General features: G+C 47.4%; 3 protein-coding genes across 6 annotated transcripts; 2 read left to right on the plus strand and 1 right to left on the minus strand.

Annotated features, from left to right (window-relative positions):
- The first annotated feature begins 265 nt into the window (after positions 1 to 265).
- On the plus strand, positions 266 to 7610 carry LOC117641621 (glucose dehydrogenase [FAD, quinone]-like). The gene is made up of 7 exons (XM_034379108.1): positions 266 to 284; positions 695 to 1029; positions 1489 to 1593; positions 1886 to 2187; positions 3858 to 3964; positions 4327 to 4483; positions 7289 to 7610. The coding sequence occupies exons 1-7, from the start codon at positions 266 to 268 to the stop codon at positions 7557 to 7559; spliced, it is 1296 nt and encodes a 431-aa protein (XP_034234999.1). The 3' UTR covers positions 7560 to 7610.
- LOC117641444 (basic salivary proline-rich protein 4-like) lies at positions 4802 to 8111 on the minus strand. Of its 2 annotated transcripts, none has more exons than XM_034378770.1 (3): positions 8093 to 8111; positions 5493 to 5610; positions 4802 to 5397 (listed from the first exon to the last, which is right to left on the minus strand). In XM_034378770.1, exons 2-3 carry the CDS (start codon positions 5538 to 5540, stop codon positions 4873 to 4875), a joined length of 573 nt encoding a protein of 190 aa, XP_034234661.1. In that variant the 5' UTR covers positions 5541 to 5610; positions 8093 to 8111; the 3' UTR covers positions 4802 to 4872. The 2 variants fall into 2 exon arrangements, with proteins under 2 accessions (XP_034234661.1, XP_034234660.1); XM_034378769.1 differs by lacking the exon at positions 8093 to 8111 and adding an exon at positions 6200 to 6225.
- Positions 8112 to 9362: 1251 nt separating this feature from the next.
- On the plus strand, positions 9363 to 15822 carry LOC117641335. Of its 3 annotated transcripts, none has more exons than XM_034378564.1 (4): positions 9363 to 9714; positions 11332 to 11491; positions 14053 to 14262; positions 15581 to 15822. In XM_034378564.1, the coding sequence occupies exons 2-4, from the start codon at positions 11347 to 11349 to the stop codon at positions 15637 to 15639; spliced, it is 414 nt and encodes a 137-aa protein (XP_034234455.1). In that variant the 5' UTR covers positions 9363 to 9714; positions 11332 to 11346; the 3' UTR covers positions 15640 to 15822. The 3 variants fall into 3 exon arrangements, with proteins under 3 accessions (XP_034234455.1, XP_034234454.1, XP_034234457.1); XM_034378563.1 differs by having other exon boundaries at positions 11337 to 11491; XM_034378566.1 differs by having other exon boundaries at positions 9363 to 9686.
- Positions 15823 to 19020: the final 3198 nt, after the last annotated feature.

Here is a 19020-nt window from a genome sequence, read left to right on the forward strand (position 1 = left end):
TCAAATATATGAATAGGACCAAATGCACAGAAATTTTTGCCACAACAAACAAATCCATCAAGTTCTTCCTCCATATGTTAGAGCAAAAATTTATTCTTACGTGATGTTTTGCATTAACTTCCATAATTGGTTCATCGATTGGCTGGACAGAACTAAGTTTTTAAAAATATAATGACATTGAAAGGGGAACCATATGATACGAAAAGAAATGGGGGTCATTCCATGGGGGTTCGACATACTTTTGCAAGCAATCTCTCTGATCTCAATGAATCTTGTTGGCTATGGTCTGAAACCTCCCAAAACCAATTGCGAGCAAAAAATACCCATTTTAAAAAAAGTTATGGCTTGCGTTAGAATTTTTCATTTTTGTTGCAGACCTTTTTTGAAAATGCTGTAGTTTCTTCAAAAATGAAGCTACAGAGCTCATACTGAGCTCATTTGAAAGGTATTGAATTGGAATTTCAGCTTCATGAAACATTTTGACAAAAATTTTCAAATTTGGTAGAAATTGAACAAAGTCAAAATTTTGAACGCAATAATCTCAAATGTTGTATATTTAATTTTTGTTTTCTTCTTTTTTGGATATGTCATATTCCATACTTGTTTTAGTACTTGTTTTTTTCTTCCCCAACTTGGGCCCTGCCGTCAAAAAAGAGGAAAATTATTTTCGTTGTGTTTGCACGCCGTGGTTCAGACTTCCATTCGACGGGCGGGCCCCAAGCGGTGTCCTGGCCGCCCTACCGCCACCCGGCCATCCCCCGCTTCGCCGCCGCGTTCGCCGAGGCCGGGGTGCCTCCGCGCCTGGACATCAACGCCCGCGGCCAGCTGGGCCACTCGGTGATCCAGACGACGGCGGCGGGCGGCGAGCGCTGGAGCACGTACCGAGGCTACCTCCAGCCCGCCCTCGGCAGGCCGAACCTCCGCGCCATCACCTACGCCACCGTCACCGAGGTCCTGTTCCACCACGACCAGGGCTTGCCGCCCAAACCCCGGGCATCGGGCGTCAAGTTCCGCGATGCGGCAGGCCAGGTACGCACACCCATTGTTTACTCACCAAATGCCATGAGACTTTTTTCCATGAATGATGCCATTGTCCGTGCGTGAAAATGCATAAATTAATGCACATTTAAAATCATGCAACACACAAAATTATACATACACTGACACAAACATTTAGTGTGTCAGGATGAGATGTCTCACCTATCGAATTTCAGTGAATTCGCAAAATTCCCATTTATTTCGTGTTCTATTGCGTCGTGAATATGAATAAATTTATGCAAATTTAAAATCATGCACGACACAAACATTTAGTGTCAGGATGAGATGTCTCACCTTTCGACTTTCAGTGAATTCTCAAGTTTCTAATTTGTTTTGTGTTGTACTGCGTGGCGGAGACTGAAACTCGCTGAAACTCATACATTCCAAGGAAAGGCATTGCAACTTGATACGGAGAAAAAAACCATTAATTTAGTCAATTTTCAATCCCAGGTGCGTGTCGTCCGGGCCAGAAGGGAGGTCGTTCTGACGGCAGGAGCTCTGCACACACCGCAGATCCTCATATTGTCGGGCATTGGACCAGCGCAAGATCTCCAGGTAACTATTATCACAAGTTGTTTACAGAATTTTCCGTAGTCTTTTGCCACAGTGAAGAGAACCTTTTTTGGTTGCATGGTGATGACTTTCTAGGCACATCCGATGGTGGATGCTACAATTTTGTGTCCTCCATGCGGAACTTGTCTAATGAAAGTAGAATTTGAAGCAGACGTCGGACAATTTGCGTTACCAGACGGGAGCAAAATTTTATCACCGTCGCATGTGCTCGACATTGGGACGAAGCACTACTCTTCAACGAATATGAAGTCAGACTCGTGCATGTGCGACCCAGGCCCTGAACATCCCCGTCGTGTCGGACTTGCCCGTGGGCCGAGGGCTGCAGGACCATCCCGGACCCAGCGGCATGGCGTTCGACTGCACGCCGCCCCTGTGCCACGTGGACTGGGAGCACCGCCGCCAGGACCTCCAGGACTACGGCCGGCACCGCGGCGGCCCGCTGTCCTCGGCCAGCCTCCTGCAGCTCACGGCCTTCCTGCGGACGACGCCCGAACCGCCGCGCGGGCCGAGGCCGGCCGAGCAGCCGGACCTGCAGATCGTCCTGGACGGGACGGTGGTGTCAGACGACGGCACGGTGTAAGCATCAGCGCCTCGATCAGCGCTGCCGGGCCCTATCTTGGCATGCACTTACACCTGCAGACCCTCTGTCGCCCCCTATTAACGAAACACTGCGAACAATGCGATTTGGGGAAATAACTCCAGCCAAATTTGTACGCCGAAATTCATAACACTTGTAAAATTTACTAGATTCATTGAAATTCGTCGAATTTCCACTGAAATTCATGAAATTTCGACCGAAATTCATCAAATTTTGACTGAAATTTATCGAATTATGACTGAAATTCATCGAGTTTTGACTAAAATTAATCGAAATTTGACTGAAATTCATTGGATTCACAGAAATTCACAGAGATTTCCCCCTGGGAATTTCACTGAGAATGAAAGAGTCACCACGCACGCATTGTCGCTCAACTTTGGGTGACGGGCCAGCGGTGGCGGTGACTAAGTTTTGGCAGTTTGGGCGGTCAAAAAACTCATCGCCCGACTTTGAGTAACGTCGTCGGCCACGCCGTGAGGTCCCCGATGACGTCCTTCCGGTGCCACCACGATGACTTTCATGTGGCGCTCAGGGTACTCACGGCGCCTGACACCGAATGCCGTTTTGTTCTACGTCCAGTACTTTCAGGGATATGAGGACGTACATCAGGTCGCCGTCCAGGCGGATGAGGAAGTGGTGATTTTCTCGAGGCCAAGGGAGCTCCGGGAGCTCTGGCCATGAACCTACTTGGTGTCCGGGACTTTTGACTGCAGGGTTGGGTGGAGGGGTCCCGGCCCACCTGGAAACCAAGTTTTGGTCAAGGTCCGACTAGCCGTTGTCCGTCTAGGATGGCGATAAACATTATCCATTCAGCAGAAAAAGTCCAAAAATCCAGCTGTTCGACGCTATCCTCGACGAACTGCTGGCCGGAACTTGACCAAACTTCGTTTCCGTGGGCCGGGAGCCCCTCAACCCAACCCTGAAGTCAAAAGTCCCAGACTCCTCGTAGCCAGAGCTTCTTTGGCCTCAAAAATAATCACAATATCCTCCTCCGCCTGGACGGCGGCGACCGGTCGCCTCGTGGTGCGTCCTTGTAGCTCTGGAAGTGCTGGTCGTAGAACAAAACGGACTTCGGCGTTGGGCGCCGTGAGATCCGCAGGCCTCAACGCCATCGGGGACTTCACGGCGTGGCCGACGACGTTACCATAATTTTGGCGAAGTAACGCCTGTTGCCAAATTTCGAGTGATGAATTTTTCGTCACCCAAAATTTTGAAACAAAGTTGCATCACCCATTTGAAGGGTGATAGTGGCGACTCTTTCATTCTCAGTGTTCGGAGGAGGCCTGGATTAGAAAACGGTAGCCGCTGTTTCGGCCATTGAAATACTTTAGCGAGACATAACACCTGAGGCGTTGAATGTTGTTGAATGTTGTTGAATGTTGTTGAACAAAGCTCAGTCCAAATTTCAGCCAAAATTCTTTACATCGACAAACGATAAACGAGCAACGTACTAGCTTTCGTTTCCGGCCTGGCGGCGCTGGCTTCTGGCAGGTCTCCCTCGAAACACCAACACGTCCGGACCGGAAGCCGGCGGCTGCCGAGTCTTCAGACGGAGAAGTCCACGGGCAGACAAACACACATTTTTTGAAGCCCCAACCGAATAACAACCGACAACTAACTGTCCTAATTAAATCCTTGCTTCCACTAGGTGCCTGGACAGCGACGAGTGGCGCATGAACCGCATTTCTATGCAATCCGTCGCACTCCATCCGCGCAGCCGTGGCAGCGTCCACATCAACTCTTCGGACCCTTTAGGTTAGTGCCAGTGGTTGGTAACACTCTCATTCCAGGAACGTGACATCACGTCGAAACGCATGTGACAAAGCGTCCCGTTCCTTTGAACATTGTGTCACAACCGTTTATGATTGCAAATCGGCCATGAAATAGCTTACTCACATTCAAACGAATGGACAGATATGCATGCATGCTCAAAGGAACGTGACACTTTGTCACATTCCTTTCGGCGTTGTGAAAATTCCAGTACAACTTAAGTTGAAATCTTGTCGCTAAAAAAATTAGGAAGCAATGAATCGCTAAGTTACGACAAAATTTTTATCAGTGTGGCGTCTGTCAATTAACACAGGGCAAATGAACATGCTGCTTTTCTGGCTGCTCAGGACCCCCGCTCGTTCGGCTCGGCTACTTCACCGACGACGCAGACCACGACCTGTCGGTGGTGGTGGCGGGCCTGCGCCTGGCACTGCGAATGGAAGGGCCACTCCGGAAGCGTGGACTCGCGCTGAGCCGCGACCCTCGCCTTGCGCCGGCCTGCACGTAAGTTTCGCCCAAGTTACACACTAAATTGCTTGGGACGTTTTTATTTGTCCCATGAATGATACAATTTTATGCATGCTGAACACCTTATGAAGTATTTTGACCATACGTAATACAAACTAATTTACTTTGTTATACGAAGAAACAGTTCGTAAATTAAACTACAAAGTATTTTCTTTGTAAGCTTATGTATGCTCATACTTTGTTACAACAAGCTGCTTTTCTTTGGAAGGCCTAAAATAGTTTGGAAGGTGTTCTCAGTGAGCACATCCGATGGTGATGCAGTTTTGTGTAAGAGGGATAAACGGCTGACAAGCATTCACAGGCATGGCAGTTTTATTGCGGCCCTATTGCCACTTTCGCTGTGCGCCGCGCGCTTGGAACCTCGCTCAAGCCTGGAGTTTCTTGTTGAGGAAGTTGACGGCCTTCTCGAAGACGGCGCCAGTCTTCGCCTTGAGCAGGGCGACGATCTTGGGAGCGTCCTTCTGCCACTCTGCGCCGAGTTTCTCCTTGAGAGCGGCGATGTGGGGCACCACCTTGGTCTTCCACTGCGACTTGAGCTGGCCGGCCTCCTTGGCGGCCCAGCCCTTGAGCTCCGCCTCCTTGGCTTTGAGCCACGCCTTGATACCGACGGGCTTCTGGGCCGGAGTGCCGTTGGCGTGGCGCCGGGGGCGACCCTGAGGCTGGCCGCGCAGGAGGAGACCCTGAGGCCAGCGGCCCTCAGGGATACCCACACCCAAGGGCCGGCCGCTAGCCAGAGGCTGGCCGCGCTGGGGGCGACCCTGAGGCTGGCCGCGCTGGAGGAGACCCTGAGGCCAGCGGCCCTCAGGGATACCCACACCCAAGGGCCGGCCGTTTAGGAGGCTACCCTGAGGCTTGCCACCCTTCAAGTGTGGCTGCTGCGGCTTGTGAGCCTGCGATAGAGAAGAGATTTACACAAGCTTCAGGTACACCAGAATGGCTGCTCAGTAAACCGATTGGGCGGCCTTCCGGTGGCAGCTGGACTTACCGCGACGACGGCGCAGAGGGCGAGGACGACGAGGCTGAGACGAGCCATGGTGGAACGATATGCTCTGCGTCCCCAGCGCCGCCCTTTTAAGGCGAAATAGTCGTGACTCGTGACCAGGCTGTAAAAACACCCAAAATGTGTGCAGATGCCAGACGCACGTTAGGGTCATTCCATGTATTAAAAAGTCCACAAGAATTTAGTGTATGCCAAAATTTGTTGTCACTTAAATGACATTTTCGTCACTCGCGAGGACAATGTCATCAGGAGGAGATGACAGTTTCATCAAAGCTCCCATACTGTTTGCATGAGCGTGACAACTGTGTCATCAAATAGCGATCATTGAAAGGAAAATTAAAAGTGACATTGTCATCAAGTGAGAACCAATGTTTTCTCAGAACGGCAAAAATAATGTCCGTGTTTCCCAGGCCCACCCTGGGGAAAATGCCCTATTTTCTCAGGGTGCGCCGGGGAAACCAGGACACTAAGCTTACTTTTGCCGTGAGTGCACTCGTCCAATCGGTACAGCAAATCCAAGTGTGAGACAGTCTCACACTATTTAGTGTGAACCACCATGTCTCACGCTTACAAGCGTAGCCACCTTTGTCTCACGCTTGCAAGTGTGAGACATCATTTGGCACTGCTCGCCCATGTTCATAGTTCGCATGTTCGACATAGTTCGCACATGTTCGCACTAGAGACTAACTCACAATTTGTTTTGCAGTGCGCTTCAATAAACGGGTGCATCCCAACTGCTCTCGGACTTTCATACGCCACAGCCTGTCTCCGTTACCTGAAAGGAAAGACTCACGGGGGCACAATTAAGTGGCGATACAGACTGCCTAAGAAAATGGGGGTCCTGTTCTCGGACGGACATCGTTCCATCTGTTTGCTCTAGTCACACTAACTCTTCGTCATATAAGCATCTCTCTCTCGTATAATTTTGGCTGTAAATTTAGTTACTGACATTAAATTCAATCAAAAATATCAGAACTATTATCCACTAAATCGCTTTTTTTTTCACTGATATCGTTTCGCATAAAGTAGGTCTATCAGTACGAAGTTCAGAGAAGACATAAGACATAGACCGGTGTGCGTCGAAAAAAATAGACATCATCGCGACGGACTCACGATTTTCATGAAATATTTAAGACGAACGAAAACCATGACGACTGACTTTAGCCTTGGTGACCTTGGATGGCCCAAGCCAAGTCACATCGAGAGAAGAAGGTTGCCCACGCTACAATCGCTCCCCGAGGGGGCCGGTCAAGTTTGGGGAGGGCAACGCCAACACTTCTAATTACCACGTACTTTTTCTGTGCATAAAATTTGCACAAATTTGAGCGCGTAAGCGCATCAAAGGACATTCGTACTCCATTGCGCACATTTGTGCACTTCAAAATACATGGTCAATTTTTTGCAAAGCTTATGCACAAAAAAGTACATAGAGTAATTCCGTGCGCGGATAAGTGCCCGTTCTAGTTATTAAAAGTTTGTTTCGGTTCTCTGAGAGATCTTCTCTCCTCTCTCCGCGTGGCCGGCCGACCTGACCGCTCAGCTGCTCGCCCCATCTTTCCGCTGTCACTACTAGTCACTGGAGGACGCGCGGCCGTTCCTCATCGCGGGGCGGTTAGCGTTTAGGATTGCACCGGAGTAGTTGAACCCTCGGGCCCAGCCCTCGGCCCAGTCTTTGAAACACTGGGCAGGGGCCGGTTGCGAAGACGTTTCTCAGAAACACGGCAAGGACTCCAGGAACATCACCTATTCAAATTGTTGATTCGTAATTTGTGAATCGTCAGGCACCTCGCCTTCGGGTCGGACGAGCACCTGCGGTGCCTGGCGCGGACGACCACCTACACGACGTGGCACTTCGTGGGCACGTGCCGCATGGGCGCCGTGGTCGACACGCGCCTCCTGGTGCGCGGCGTGCGCGGACTGCGAGTCGCCGACGCGTCGGTCATCCCCACGCTCACCAGCGGCAACACCAACGCGCCCACCATCATGGTGGCTGAGCGCGCTGCCGACTTCATCAAGCAGGACCACCGGGAGCTGTACCGAGCCTCGGCCTAGTCAACGGGATGGACGGGAAACGGCGTTCTTGACATGACAAACAGATAACGAATAAACAATTTGCCAAAATCATTGTGCTTTGTCAATTTCTTTCCTCCAATTCGCACGAAATAAAACGCCATACCAGTTAAAATGTTCACCTGCAACACAAAGCCCCCCACAAGGGTGGGGGTAGGGGTTGTATTAATGTAGAATCTAAATGGTGTTTCGACTTGCGGTTACGTCAATTTGTGTGCCGATGCCGTAGGCTAAAGAAGGCCAGGCGTGGATTTGCGGAACTGGCGCGATAGCGAGAAGCCGGTTACGATCAAGGGGAAATAACTACAGCCAAATTTGTGCACCGAAATTCATCAAATATGTAAAACTCACTGAAACTCATCAAAATTTGACTGAAATTCCTCGAATTTTGACTAAAATTCATCGAATAGTGACTGAAATTCCTCGAAATTCGACTGAAATTCATTAATTTGTACGCTGAAATTCACAGTGATTTCCCCTTGGTTACGATAAGCGACGGTCTGGCGTACACCTACCGTGTATGCGCGGTCTGAGTTTGAGTCTGTGGATTCACACATCTAAACGACTCTACCCTTGTCTATGCATGTTTCACGCAGAAGGCCACGCTGCAGCACACTGTGGCAAACAAGGTGCGATCTGTAAACAACTTTTGAGAATTCTCTCTACGCAGAACACTGGTAAAACAAAGGCATAAATCGTTTATGCCCTTGGGAAGGGCGTAAATGGTATAGGAATTTCAAGCAAAATTTTAATGCCCTTCCCAAAGGCATTAACGATTTATGCCCTTTAAGGGAGGGCATAATTTTAATGCCTTTCATTCACCAGTGAACCCAACATTTTCCGTAGCCTTCTTGTCAATGTTCTCTGTACACTCTTAAGTTGACATGCCCTTGACTGGGCTGGGCGCCTTAGCCACCTGCTCCACTTTTTAGGGCGGCAAAAGTCGCCCAGTTCCTGAGCACCTTTGTCGTCTAGACTCGGTGTTCACAAATCATGAGGCAACTTGCCTTCACCCATAGCTCAGCAGCAGCCCTGAAGGTGCCTAGAATCTGGGCACCTTGGTCCTGTCATAGAAAAGGGTCAGTTGCTGGGCCAGGTGACAAAGCGACTCGCCCAGAAATTGGACGACATTTGGGGCCCTAAAAAGTGTAGCAGGTTACTAAGCCGCCCAGTCGCTCGGCATGCCAATTTAGAGTGTAGGGGTTAAAATCTTCTCCCGTGCATCCCATTGGTCTGCAACGGGCATGCGGCGCAAACTGGAAATCCTACGAAGGATGCTGTAAGTCCCATGGAGGCCATGAACGAAAAGATGTTACGGACAATGTTGGGTTGTGGGTACGGAGAATCACACCAGGCAAATAGACTCTAGCAGTCGTCGTCGAGTGAAGAACAAAAGTGATCTAAAAGCCAGGAACCATTAGGAATTTACCCACTGACAGGTTCCTTTAGCTGTTTTATTTCCGAGCGGGATCCAAGATAAAGTAAATAGAAAACCCAGGAACCACTCGAAACTTGTGCACTGGTTCCTGGCTTTTGGAGAGAGTACTCCAAAGAAGCTCTAGCCCGGAAGAAGAAGAACAAAAACGGAAGTAAGAAATTGCAGTTCCTTTGAGAAATATACGCTGCGCATGAGGTCCGCAGCGTATATTTCTCATAGAAACTGCAAATTCTTACTTCCGATTTTGTTCTTTTTCCGGGCCAGAGCTTCTTTGGAGAACTCTGTTACTTTTGTTCTCCACTCGGCGGCCACTGACTGGGTCCTTTAATCTACTTTTCGGCAGTCTTTTGCCACAGTGTAGGGGGAGGCTGTGGAAGTCCTTCGACGCCAAGGCATGGCCGAGATCAAGGAGCAGAGCACTTTGCGAGCCAACCTGCAGCCGGTAGGGGTTGGAGGGCATCCTGCTCGCCTACCCGCAGCCCTTCGACGTCTCGAGCGCGACGAGTCCTGCACGAAACGAGGGCTAGCTGCTAGCTGTTCTCCAAGGCGCTTCCCGGCAGGACCTACGCCCTTGCATTGCGAGAAGATGGCCAATGGGGCGCCGAAGATGAAGCAGCGCCGTCGCTTTCTGCGCCAACGCCCCGGGCAGCCAGGGGATCCCCCTGCTCAAGGTGCCCCTGCTGGTGATCTCGAACTCAGGTAAATCGAACACTGGTAGAACTGAAGCGTAGTATTACCCTCTGCTTTCAAGCGTAATCAGGTTACTTTTGAAATCAAGCATAACAGGTTTATCGGCCAAGATTACCCCTATCTAAATGCATGGAGGAATTTCCCTACACACTAAATGTCTTATGTACTTAATTGTCCATAGCAATGGCCGTTTTTGTACATACAGAACTTATTTGCAAATTTGTACATAAATTAGGAACAATATTTCCATATTGTGCTTAAGTATGTAAACCATTGTACCTAATTTATGTACAAATTTGTACATAACTTCAATATGCACAAATACGGCCATAGTTATGGACATAAAGTCCGATAAAGTCCATAAGCATTTAGTGTGTAGTATGCTTCATTTTAAGCGTAACTTTACGCTTGACTCAAGCATAGAGTTACGCTTTAGTTTTACCAGTGAAATCATGGCATATAGCCTGTGTTCCTAAGTTTGGAACGCAACAGAATCATCCGGTCAGACTCATGAATTTTCTAGCGAGGGGTTCAAGCCAGCGTAACGATTCGTTCATTATATTTAGTGCGAAAGCACATCGTCCAAGCTGAAACGGTACACAAGGGTAAAATCGCGAAAAGATGAGTTCTCGCTTCACTTTACGCTGTGACCAATGGGAGGGGGGCTGGGTCAGCGTTACGCAGCGGGAGGAGCCAGGGGGAGGGGGCATTTAGCATGCTGCTTTGTGTTTAAAACTGCGTAACGTACTTAGTGGACGGCCCCTTATGTAACAAATACGCTCTGAGAGTTAGGCGCGCTTGCACAGCAAAAACTCTACGAAGAATCACTTGGTATCACGCACGAAGAAAATGAAAGCATTGTAAAATCTATGAAGTGCTTTGAATTATGAAACAAAATCGTTCGTAATACGAAGCATTTCTTCATAATACGAAGCAATTCTACGATGCCTTCGTTTTCTTCGTAGTTATGATGTAAATGCTTCGTAGGCCTAGGTTTTGTAGCGCCTTGAGCCTGCGTGGTGTCCAAACACCTTCGGCCTGGGCTGAAGTAGGCTCAATCACTGTAAATCCAACGGCAATACTTTTAGTACCTTTTTTGGCGATAGAATTGAGTATCGCCCATAAACGGCCTTACGGAAAAGTATTGCCTTCAAAACGGCAATACACAAAAGTATTGCCAAATTTTGGCGATACTTTGGAGTATTGCCACGATTTGGCAATAAACGTCGAACAAATCAAGGGGACAAGACCTTCGTTTAATGCCGTGGTTTTGGCAATACCGAAAAGTATCGCCAAATTTTGGCGATACTTCTGTGTATCGCCGTTCTGAAGGCAATACTTTTCCGTGAGGCCGTTTATTGGCGATACCTAATTTTATCGCCAAAAATGTACTTTAGTCGCCTTGCAATTGCAGTGTTAAAATGTACGCGGCTGAAGTAGCAAGGGCTTGTTTGGTTCTTCGCATATTTGAATTTAAATCATTCAAATGTACTTACAAAAAGTACTTAGACATTTGAGGAGTGATAAAGAAGCTGGTGGAGACATTTTAATCGAATGTGTTTTTGTGACTGCTAGGATTTTTACAAATAAACTGGTAGTATTTTTGCCTCCTTTTTTTTGTTCTAGATCAGATGTTTTACCATGTCGCACCAGGGTCAGCGTCTTAGGCACGGGTTAAGTGCCATCATCACTACCATCCTGCAGGCGCGTTCGTCATTCCAAAGGAAGCTCGCCGTTTATCTGTTTATCGCTACCAACATCCAGACACCCGCTGTAAAAAGTTATTGTAAGTTTATTACAAACATTTTTGGCTCCTTGTTTGTAGACTTATGTTTACGAGTAAAAGTCATAGACTTGAAAGAGTTTGTTGTCAGTTTATGAACACTCTTCGTATCCTCATCTTACAAATTTTCTGTAGACTTACAGCCGAGGGGGCAACCACGTACGATGTTTGGGGACACTAGATTTCTTAGGACAAGAGATTTCGTCGAATTCCGGCCATTTTTAAGCCTACAATCTGCCTTAATTTCAGTCTTTTTGGGGAAAGATTTCGGATTTTCCAGAGATTTCTAGGGCTCTAGGGAGGATTTCTCGAGTGGTCGCCCCCTCGCTTACAGCGCCTTCATGAGCTATCCACTTCGTAACTGTCCAATTATTGAGTAATTCTTATCTTAAATGTCATTTGTAAAATTTGAGTATTTCCATAAGTACCCTCCAAAGAGGGTACCCTCTTTGTGTATTCATTAATTTTTTATCTATTTTTGGTTAAATAGTACGAATAGTTTGTAAAGATACGAAAAGTTCCATAACAAATGCTTTACAATTGTTTTGTAATCATACAAAAAGTGTCGTAACAAATACTTAAAGCACAATTTGTGCGGCAAAATCAATCAAAGATTTATCATTAATTTACGAAAACAATTGTTGTAGCGTACGGCTGAATTTGGCGATCTGTTTCGAGCTGTGTTGAATGGGTTCACGATTCTTAGATTGGTAGCCTATCAGCCTATAACCGTTCTGGTCGTAAGATCTATTTTTCTGGTCGTTTTACTAATTTTGATGATACTTCAGCCGTTTTCTGATTCTCATGGTATGTTGCTGGCATGGCCGCCGGAAGTATTTTTAGGGGTTCCGAAAGAACCTCTATTGAGCTAATTTATTTAATACGTGCAACGCCTTCCCATGACCCCCTCCGATTTTGACCAGGAAGGTTCGGGAGAGAATCGCAAATCGTCGGCTGCCCCTTGCTGTTTTCCACCCTTTCCCAACTTTTCAAACCCCTCGCCCTCGACCCCTCAGGGTTGGGAAAGTGAGAAAACCGCCGGGGGAAACGCCGACAGATTCCGAAGAACTTCCTAAGCTTACCAAAGGGCAACAGCTTCCGACAAAAAGCTTGAAATTCATCTGGAACAACACACAATATATCCGGTTTTGGGGGCAGGTTGAGGGGTCGGGGGCAATAGCTTTGGACCATGTGGGAAAGAGAGCGAAGGATGGGGCAGCCAACAGAATCCGAAGCTTGTCGAGGGCGACAGTTTTAGACTTACACCGAATAGCATTGTTCGTGGCCTTCAGCGAGCCCACGGTGCGGCGAGTGCTTTCCAAGCGCCGCTTGGTGAGATTACCAACCCTCGGCTGTTCAGGCGCTCTAAAGAGGACCCTGTTCAGAAACGCTGGGCCGCTTCACCCTCTTCTTGACTCCCATTGCGCACGCAGACCTCACCTCGAAAGCAAGGATCATGGCTGGTACGGCTCGGGTGCCGGACATTGAGCGCAGAGATCAAAAGTGCGAGGGGGCCACCACCCCCGTAATCCTGTGTACAAATTGGCTGGTAATCTCTGGTAATCCATGGCGTAATCACGTAATCCTTGACAAAATTTTGTCATTTTTCAACGTTTTTAGTCATTTTTCAACGTTTTTGAGCTATTTTTCAACGTTTTCACACCAATTTTCGAAAATTTCACGCGTAATCCCTGGTAAATTTCCCGTAATCCCGTAATCTTGTGTACGCCTGAAATGAGAGTGGTGGCCCCCTCGCAAAAGTGCCAGTTTTCAGGCCCCCTAAAAAAAACCTCTAACTTTGACGCCTTACAGCTTCTAAACGGTTTGAGCTACGAACCTGGGCGTGTGCTCATTGGCTTTATTAGCTCTTTTTCTACAAGATAGCGTCAACGGATCGTGGATGAAAAATATTTTTGACCGTTTCCCCAAAATTTGGGTATTTTCAGTAAAATTTGGTCGTTTTGGGTAAGTATTTCTCAAGATATCGGTCGTAGGTCAAATCTGTGACCATATTCTTGTTCCTTGGGCAATTTTACATAAGAATTCTGATTTTCAGCCACTTAGCACCAAAAACATCAGAGTAGTAAAGAAACTCCCAAATTAAGTAAAAAAAGTGGCAAATTTAGAAAACATTGGTTTTCTCGGCCAATAAATTTTTTAGCGACCTAATATTTTAGGATGTTTTTTCTTACCATAAGGGCATCTCAGAAAAAATTTTTGGTCAAAATCGGAGGGGGTCATGGGAAGGCGTTGCACGTATTAAATAAATTAGCTCAAGAGGACATTGTGCCGAACCTGACCGAGCCCGTCGCTCCTCATCATGGACAATGCATCCTACCATCGCATACAGGTAAAAAACTGGAATGTTTCACGCACACACTGCAAAGCCAGTGCACTCTAAGCTTGGAAAATTTTGGCAAGCTTTTTTTTTTCGACATAATTTTGAAATTATTTTGAATGATTACGAGTCTGGGTCTACACACGATTCCCGGAGTAGGGTAACCCCTCGACAATCCCTGTTATTGTAAATCAGTTCTCTTATCTTTTTCCTTTTTTTTGTACAGCTGTGGAGCAAGGAGGGGTCATCAAGGTGACCTGTGGGTCGAATGCGCGCACCGCCGTGTCCGAGAGCCAGTTCCAGGAGCGGCGAGTGAGCAGCGGCCTCCACCTTCTTCTGGACAACGCTTCCTCCCCTTCACGAACGAGGACTTCACCGGGACGGGCCGCCTTCTCATCAATGCGCTGCCGTGCGGCAGCGCCGCCAGACAGTTCAGGTTTGTATGTACATCGTTAATTAGCTGCAAACATATCTGTCTACTAAGCACATGCTTAACTGCACGCTTGGCGCCGCATATCTCTATGCTTCGCAGGTGCTGGCAGGTGTATACTCGCCCAAGTATGCATTTGTATAGTAGCAAGTTGACAGTTCGGTTTATACACTGCAGATAAAATCCACGGGAAAAGGTACAGGCACAGTCTGGGAGACAATTTGTCTGGTACCACCGTACCTCAGCCGGTACGGCTTTTGGGGTACGGAGTACGGTTTTTCATGACATGGGCTCTTATGGGAAGCACGGTTTTTGGGTTTAGTTGTTCTGTACACCGCGAGGTACGGTCTAGCCGTACCGTTTTCCTTGAAATGTTCGGCTTTTTTAACAACGTAGTGTTCTCATTGGTTTTTGTTCATTGTAAGTTCATTAGGTTTTAGATTTTGATGATCATATCAATATTTTTACTCGTTCTTTACACACCACTCACTAACATACAAAACTCTATGTGAAGAGAACGAGTATTGTGTTCAAAAATGATTTTTGGGGGGGGACATCTTTATCTCAGATCTGACAGCATGGGGGAAAATGAGAGTGGTATCAAATAAAAGATGGAGTGTCAGTCGCTAGATCGTAAATGAACTTTTTTTTTGCTTGCAATGAGAAATTGAAAAAATGAACATGAAAGAGAGACGTTTTTAGTGCATTATGTGAAACAAACCTCTTTTCAAGTGTTTGCATCTTTTGATATAGAACGCCACTGGAACGCAAACAACAACGACAACGACCAGAGATCTTTGGCCAACAAAAAACTAGGAGGGTATTTTCCAAGTGATAATGGATAATTTTGAGAAATTTGGTCATAAAGAAACATCGTTTCTCGCTAATCGTGATATATGTCTCAGAACTGCTAGCGGTTTCTTCCTAATAAAAATTTTCTTGGCAGGTGTTGCATGTCTTATGTTGGAGATGAGAGACAAAATAATAAGTTTCATTTGACTTTTTTTTTAAGAAATGTGTCCTTCTGAGGGTTTTGGTCATGGAAAAAGCAGGTTTTTGGCACGGACTCACGGACTCTAGTGTAAATTCGATTATGCACGAGAATCGATATCTCGAGATATCGCGATGCATCGATGTTCCCTGCCTGAGAGGAGAACCAACCGGAAGCGTTCGTTGAAATGCAAAATTACAATCGTCTGAGGACAATTCATGTAACGATCAGCGACTGACACATCCATCTAGCTTTGTAAAGAACGAGTCCCTCCCATGTGATATCAATTCTTTGATGTCTTTCCTTCTTGTTTCTTTCTGTTCTCTTGTTTAGCCTATTTACCTGATCAAGGGGTCATCGAGGTGAACGGCCTCACGGACCTCAAATGTTGATCGCCAGGGATACCCAGAAATCCTTCAAGACCATCGACATGAAGAATGCAAGCCAGGTGGTGGCCCGCGCCTGGGAGGAGACTGCACGGAGCATCTAGCACGCGCGCGTTCTTCCAAGTCCAGAAGGAACGGCAGGGTTGTTAACGTTTATTTTTAGTAAATTGCGCACATGCATTTTTTCAACATTTTTTGTTAAAATTAATTTTCATCATTACTTTGAGTTCCTTTGTTGAAATAGAGTCAGAAAGGTTTCAATACTGTTGGAAAAATATCAGTTAACGGGGCCCCGTTACCGTGGACGACGCCAACCTCCTGCACGACACCACCGAACATTTAGGCATAACACAGTAAGAAAACGTTGACCTAAACTTTTTTAATGCAGACGTTTACCTCGAAATGGTTCCAGAGTGTTAGGACAGACACCAGGATAACATTTTAATGCACGGGACCCATATAGGTGTCCTTAAGTCAATTTTTTGGTAAACACTAAGATAACTTTTAAAGTTTTTTGACAATATTTCTGGTGTTAATGGATTGCCATCGTCAATATTTTGCTGGCAGTTAGGGTACCTCCTTGGGGTTTTTTTGATCCCAAATTTGGTCAAAAAGTAAGATGGCGTATTTTGGGAAGTCATAAAACGGTTCTTTTTGGTCCAAAACGTTCTTTATGGCAAAGGCTGGGGGGCCCAAACTCGTTTCTCACTGTCTCATTTGCCATTTACTGATTTCAACCCTTTTGAGCCCCCTAAGGACAAAATTTTTTTAAAAACTGAGGTAGAAGTTTTAAATTTTTTTTTTTTTGAAATTTAAAAAAAAGCCCATGGCTTAAGTCGGTTTAAAAGTCCTAAATTTTTTTTTTTGCAAAAAGAATTATTTGAGTTTTCCCTTTGGGGTGGTAGGCTACGATAGGAAAATTTGGGAGCCGGATCTGAACAAGTGCTTTTTGGGGCCCGTGATGGATTGACGTGGAATCCCCCTGAGACCTTCAGCCTACTGTTTTCGGCTAGTCGGTACCCCCGCCGGGTGAAGACACTGGTTGGGATTGTGCCCAGATGAGAGCAGAGATCATCAGTAAAACCACTAACACTGCCAAAAAAACTTTTTTTAAATACTGCAACATATAGTTATGCAAAAAACATTAACAATAAAAGGCTTTTACTCATTCTGTTCACTCGTCTGGGACAGAAAAAAAAATTAACTCCCTAGAGTGTTACACTGAGAACAAAAAAGTAAAAACAAAAGATAATCTACACGCTACGTAATTACACAAGCTAGTGCTACGCACGCGCAGCCAAATGTAGTTATGCTAAATAAAAAAAAAGCCAAATACTAAAAGATTACATTCTCATTCTGTTAACGTAATCGGGGACAGAAAAGAAAATTAAAATCCCTAACCTAGATCGAAAAAACAATCTACACGCGACACATGTAATTACGCAAGTTATGTGCTGCGATGAGAATGAAAACACAGGGCTTGGAACAGATTAAGACTAACGGTGCCGTCTGCCGTCAACTGGGGTAACTTCGGACACCCGGGGGATGTCGAGCTGTCCCCCGTCAGAAGCAGAATTTCCAGCACAACCTAAGCTCCCATATAGTCACAGTAAGGAGCACGGTGGCAAAAGGCTACTGAAAATTCTGTAAACAGCTTGTGGTAATTTTCCGTAGCCCCCTTGTCAAAATTCTCCGTAAATGTGGGAAAAAATCACAGTAAATCCTGTAGTGATTAGGACAGCTGTCACTGTAGTTCAGAGTACAGGATTTACTGTACTTTCTTAACAGGATCTACTGTACTTTATACGGGACTTACTGTACCACAGGGGTGGAGTACGGAATATCCTGTACCAGGTACAGTAGATACTGTAGCCAGGCACGGTAAATCCTGTGTTCTGAACTACAGTAAATCCCGGCAAAAAAATTAACGGGATTCACTGTGGTTTTTTCGCACAGTGTAGGGCTCTTGCAGTATTTTCCGTAGGACCGCACAGTATTCTCCGTAGGACCTTACAGTGTTCTCCGTAGGACTATACGGTCTTCCAGGCACTACGGAGAAGACTGTGCGGTCCTACGGAGAATACTGTAAGAGCCTACGGAGAATCCTGGCAAAAAAATTAACAGAATTTTCTGTACCTTTTTGCCACAGTAAATGGGTACGGACCGATCCGTACCGCTTTCCGTACGGTTACGGAATGGGTACGTTACAGTTCAACAAACAGAGTGAAAAAGGCCAACAACTTGGGAGGTTGACATGCCAGGCAACACTGACATCGTTACTCGACGAACTGCACGTCGCTGAGGGTGGTGGAGCCAGCGCCGCCCTCCCAGCAAAAGCAGTCCACGGTGAAGAGATCGCAGTCTCCGTGGCAGCCGTGGCCCTCCAGGGCCCCCAGCTCGCGGCCCCGGACTCGTCCAAAAAGCTTGGAGCGCTCCCTGGACGGCATGTCCTGGAAGTACACCTCGAGGCGCCCCGCCTCGCTGAGCAGCACGGCACCCCTGGCCACTGTCTGGCCCGCCACGCAGTCCGGCAGCTTGTTCAAGACGCCGCCGAGGGCGCCGACGTCCGGGTCGCCGTGGGCCAGGACGGCGTCGGGCCCCTTCGTCCTGTAGTCGATCTTGACGTCCTCGAGAGCCGCGGACACCGCCTTCTTCTCCTTGACGGTGAGGTCGGCGGACACGGCCCTCGTGATGCGCATGTCGCCCCCTTCGATGTACCAGCCGTCGTCGCCGTCGCGGGGCCCCCCACGCTCACCTGAGATAGAATCCCAAAACTGTGGGATAGATCGGGAACGAAGGCACCTCTCAAAAATGTTGCCATGGGTCCCATTAAAAAAATTTCGAAGGAAAAAAAAAAAAACAATTATCACGTGTCCTCCGAAACTTTAGGTTGAATGTTTGAGAATGTACGAATATCACCAAGAATTTTCGTAAATTATCAAAGCCCTTCGTGAATTTATGAAGGTGCCTTCGGCAATATTTTGGCCGGAGGCGCCCTCGCAAACTCCACAGATTCATATTTTCAGTGAAGATTGGATAGAGAAACGTAGGGTTGCCCCACGTGAGTGCCCAAATGCACGCTCAAGTTATCAATGCGTTATTTTGAAACGAATTGGCAGAGCGAGCTTAGTATTATGCCGGCACAGCGTTTCTTAGTTGAGAATTGAGCGTGCAGAGGACATTCCTCCCGTGCCTCTGGCTGGCGGCTGGAAGACCCTTACCTGGAGCACGGGGGCCTGCACAACGCGCGCCCCGGTCAGCGGAGCCAGCAGTCGCTGCAGCCGCGCCGCTTCGCGGTTGGCCGTCGTCAACGCGGCCTGGACTTCCCTCCCGTGGCCGCTCGGTCCGTCAGCCGGTGGGTGCCGCGCACGCGTCCCGCGCCGCAGA

Source organism: Thrips palmi, unplaced genomic scaffold (assembly GCF_012932325.1).
Source record: "Thrips palmi isolate BJ-2018 unplaced genomic scaffold, TpBJ-2018v1 HiC_scaffold_15, whole genome shotgun sequence".
Lineage (NCBI taxonomy): Eukaryota > Metazoa > Arthropoda > Insecta > Thysanoptera > Thripidae > Thrips > Thrips palmi.

Excerpts from the sequence above, each read along its gene's own strand:
- LOC117641335 (XM_034378563.1), top strand. The coding sequence starts at position 9,410 with ATGGCCGAGATCAAGGAGCAGAGCACTTTGCGAGCCAACCTGCAGCCG. Across the intron at positions 9,715-11,336 it reads GCTGGTGATCTCGAACTCAG|ATGTTTTACCATGTCGCACC; the intron begins GTAAATCGAACA and ends GTTCTAGATCAG. Across the intron at positions 11,492-14,052 it reads ACCCGCTGTAAAAAGTTATT|CTGTGGAGCAAGGAGGGGTC; the intron begins GTAAGTTTATTA and ends TTTTTTGTACAG.
- LOC117641621 (XM_034379108.1), top strand. Across the intron at positions 3,965-4,326 it reads CAACTCTTCGGACCCTTTAG|GACCCCCGCTCGTTCGGCTC; the intron begins GTTAGTGCCAGT and ends CTGGCTGCTCAG. Across the intron at positions 4,484-7,288 it reads CGCCTTGCGCCGGCCTGCAC|GCACCTCGCCTTCGGGTCGG; the intron begins GTAAGTTTCGCC and ends GTGAATCGTCAG.
- LOC117641444 (XM_034378770.1), bottom strand. The coding sequence starts at position 5,540 with ATGGCTCGTCTCAGCCTCGTCGTCCTCGCCCTCTGCGCCGTCGTCGCG. Across the intron at positions 5,398-5,492 it reads CCCTCTGCGCCGTCGTCGCG|GCTCACAAGCCGCAGCAGCC; the intron begins GTAAGTCCAGCT and ends TCTCTATCGCAG.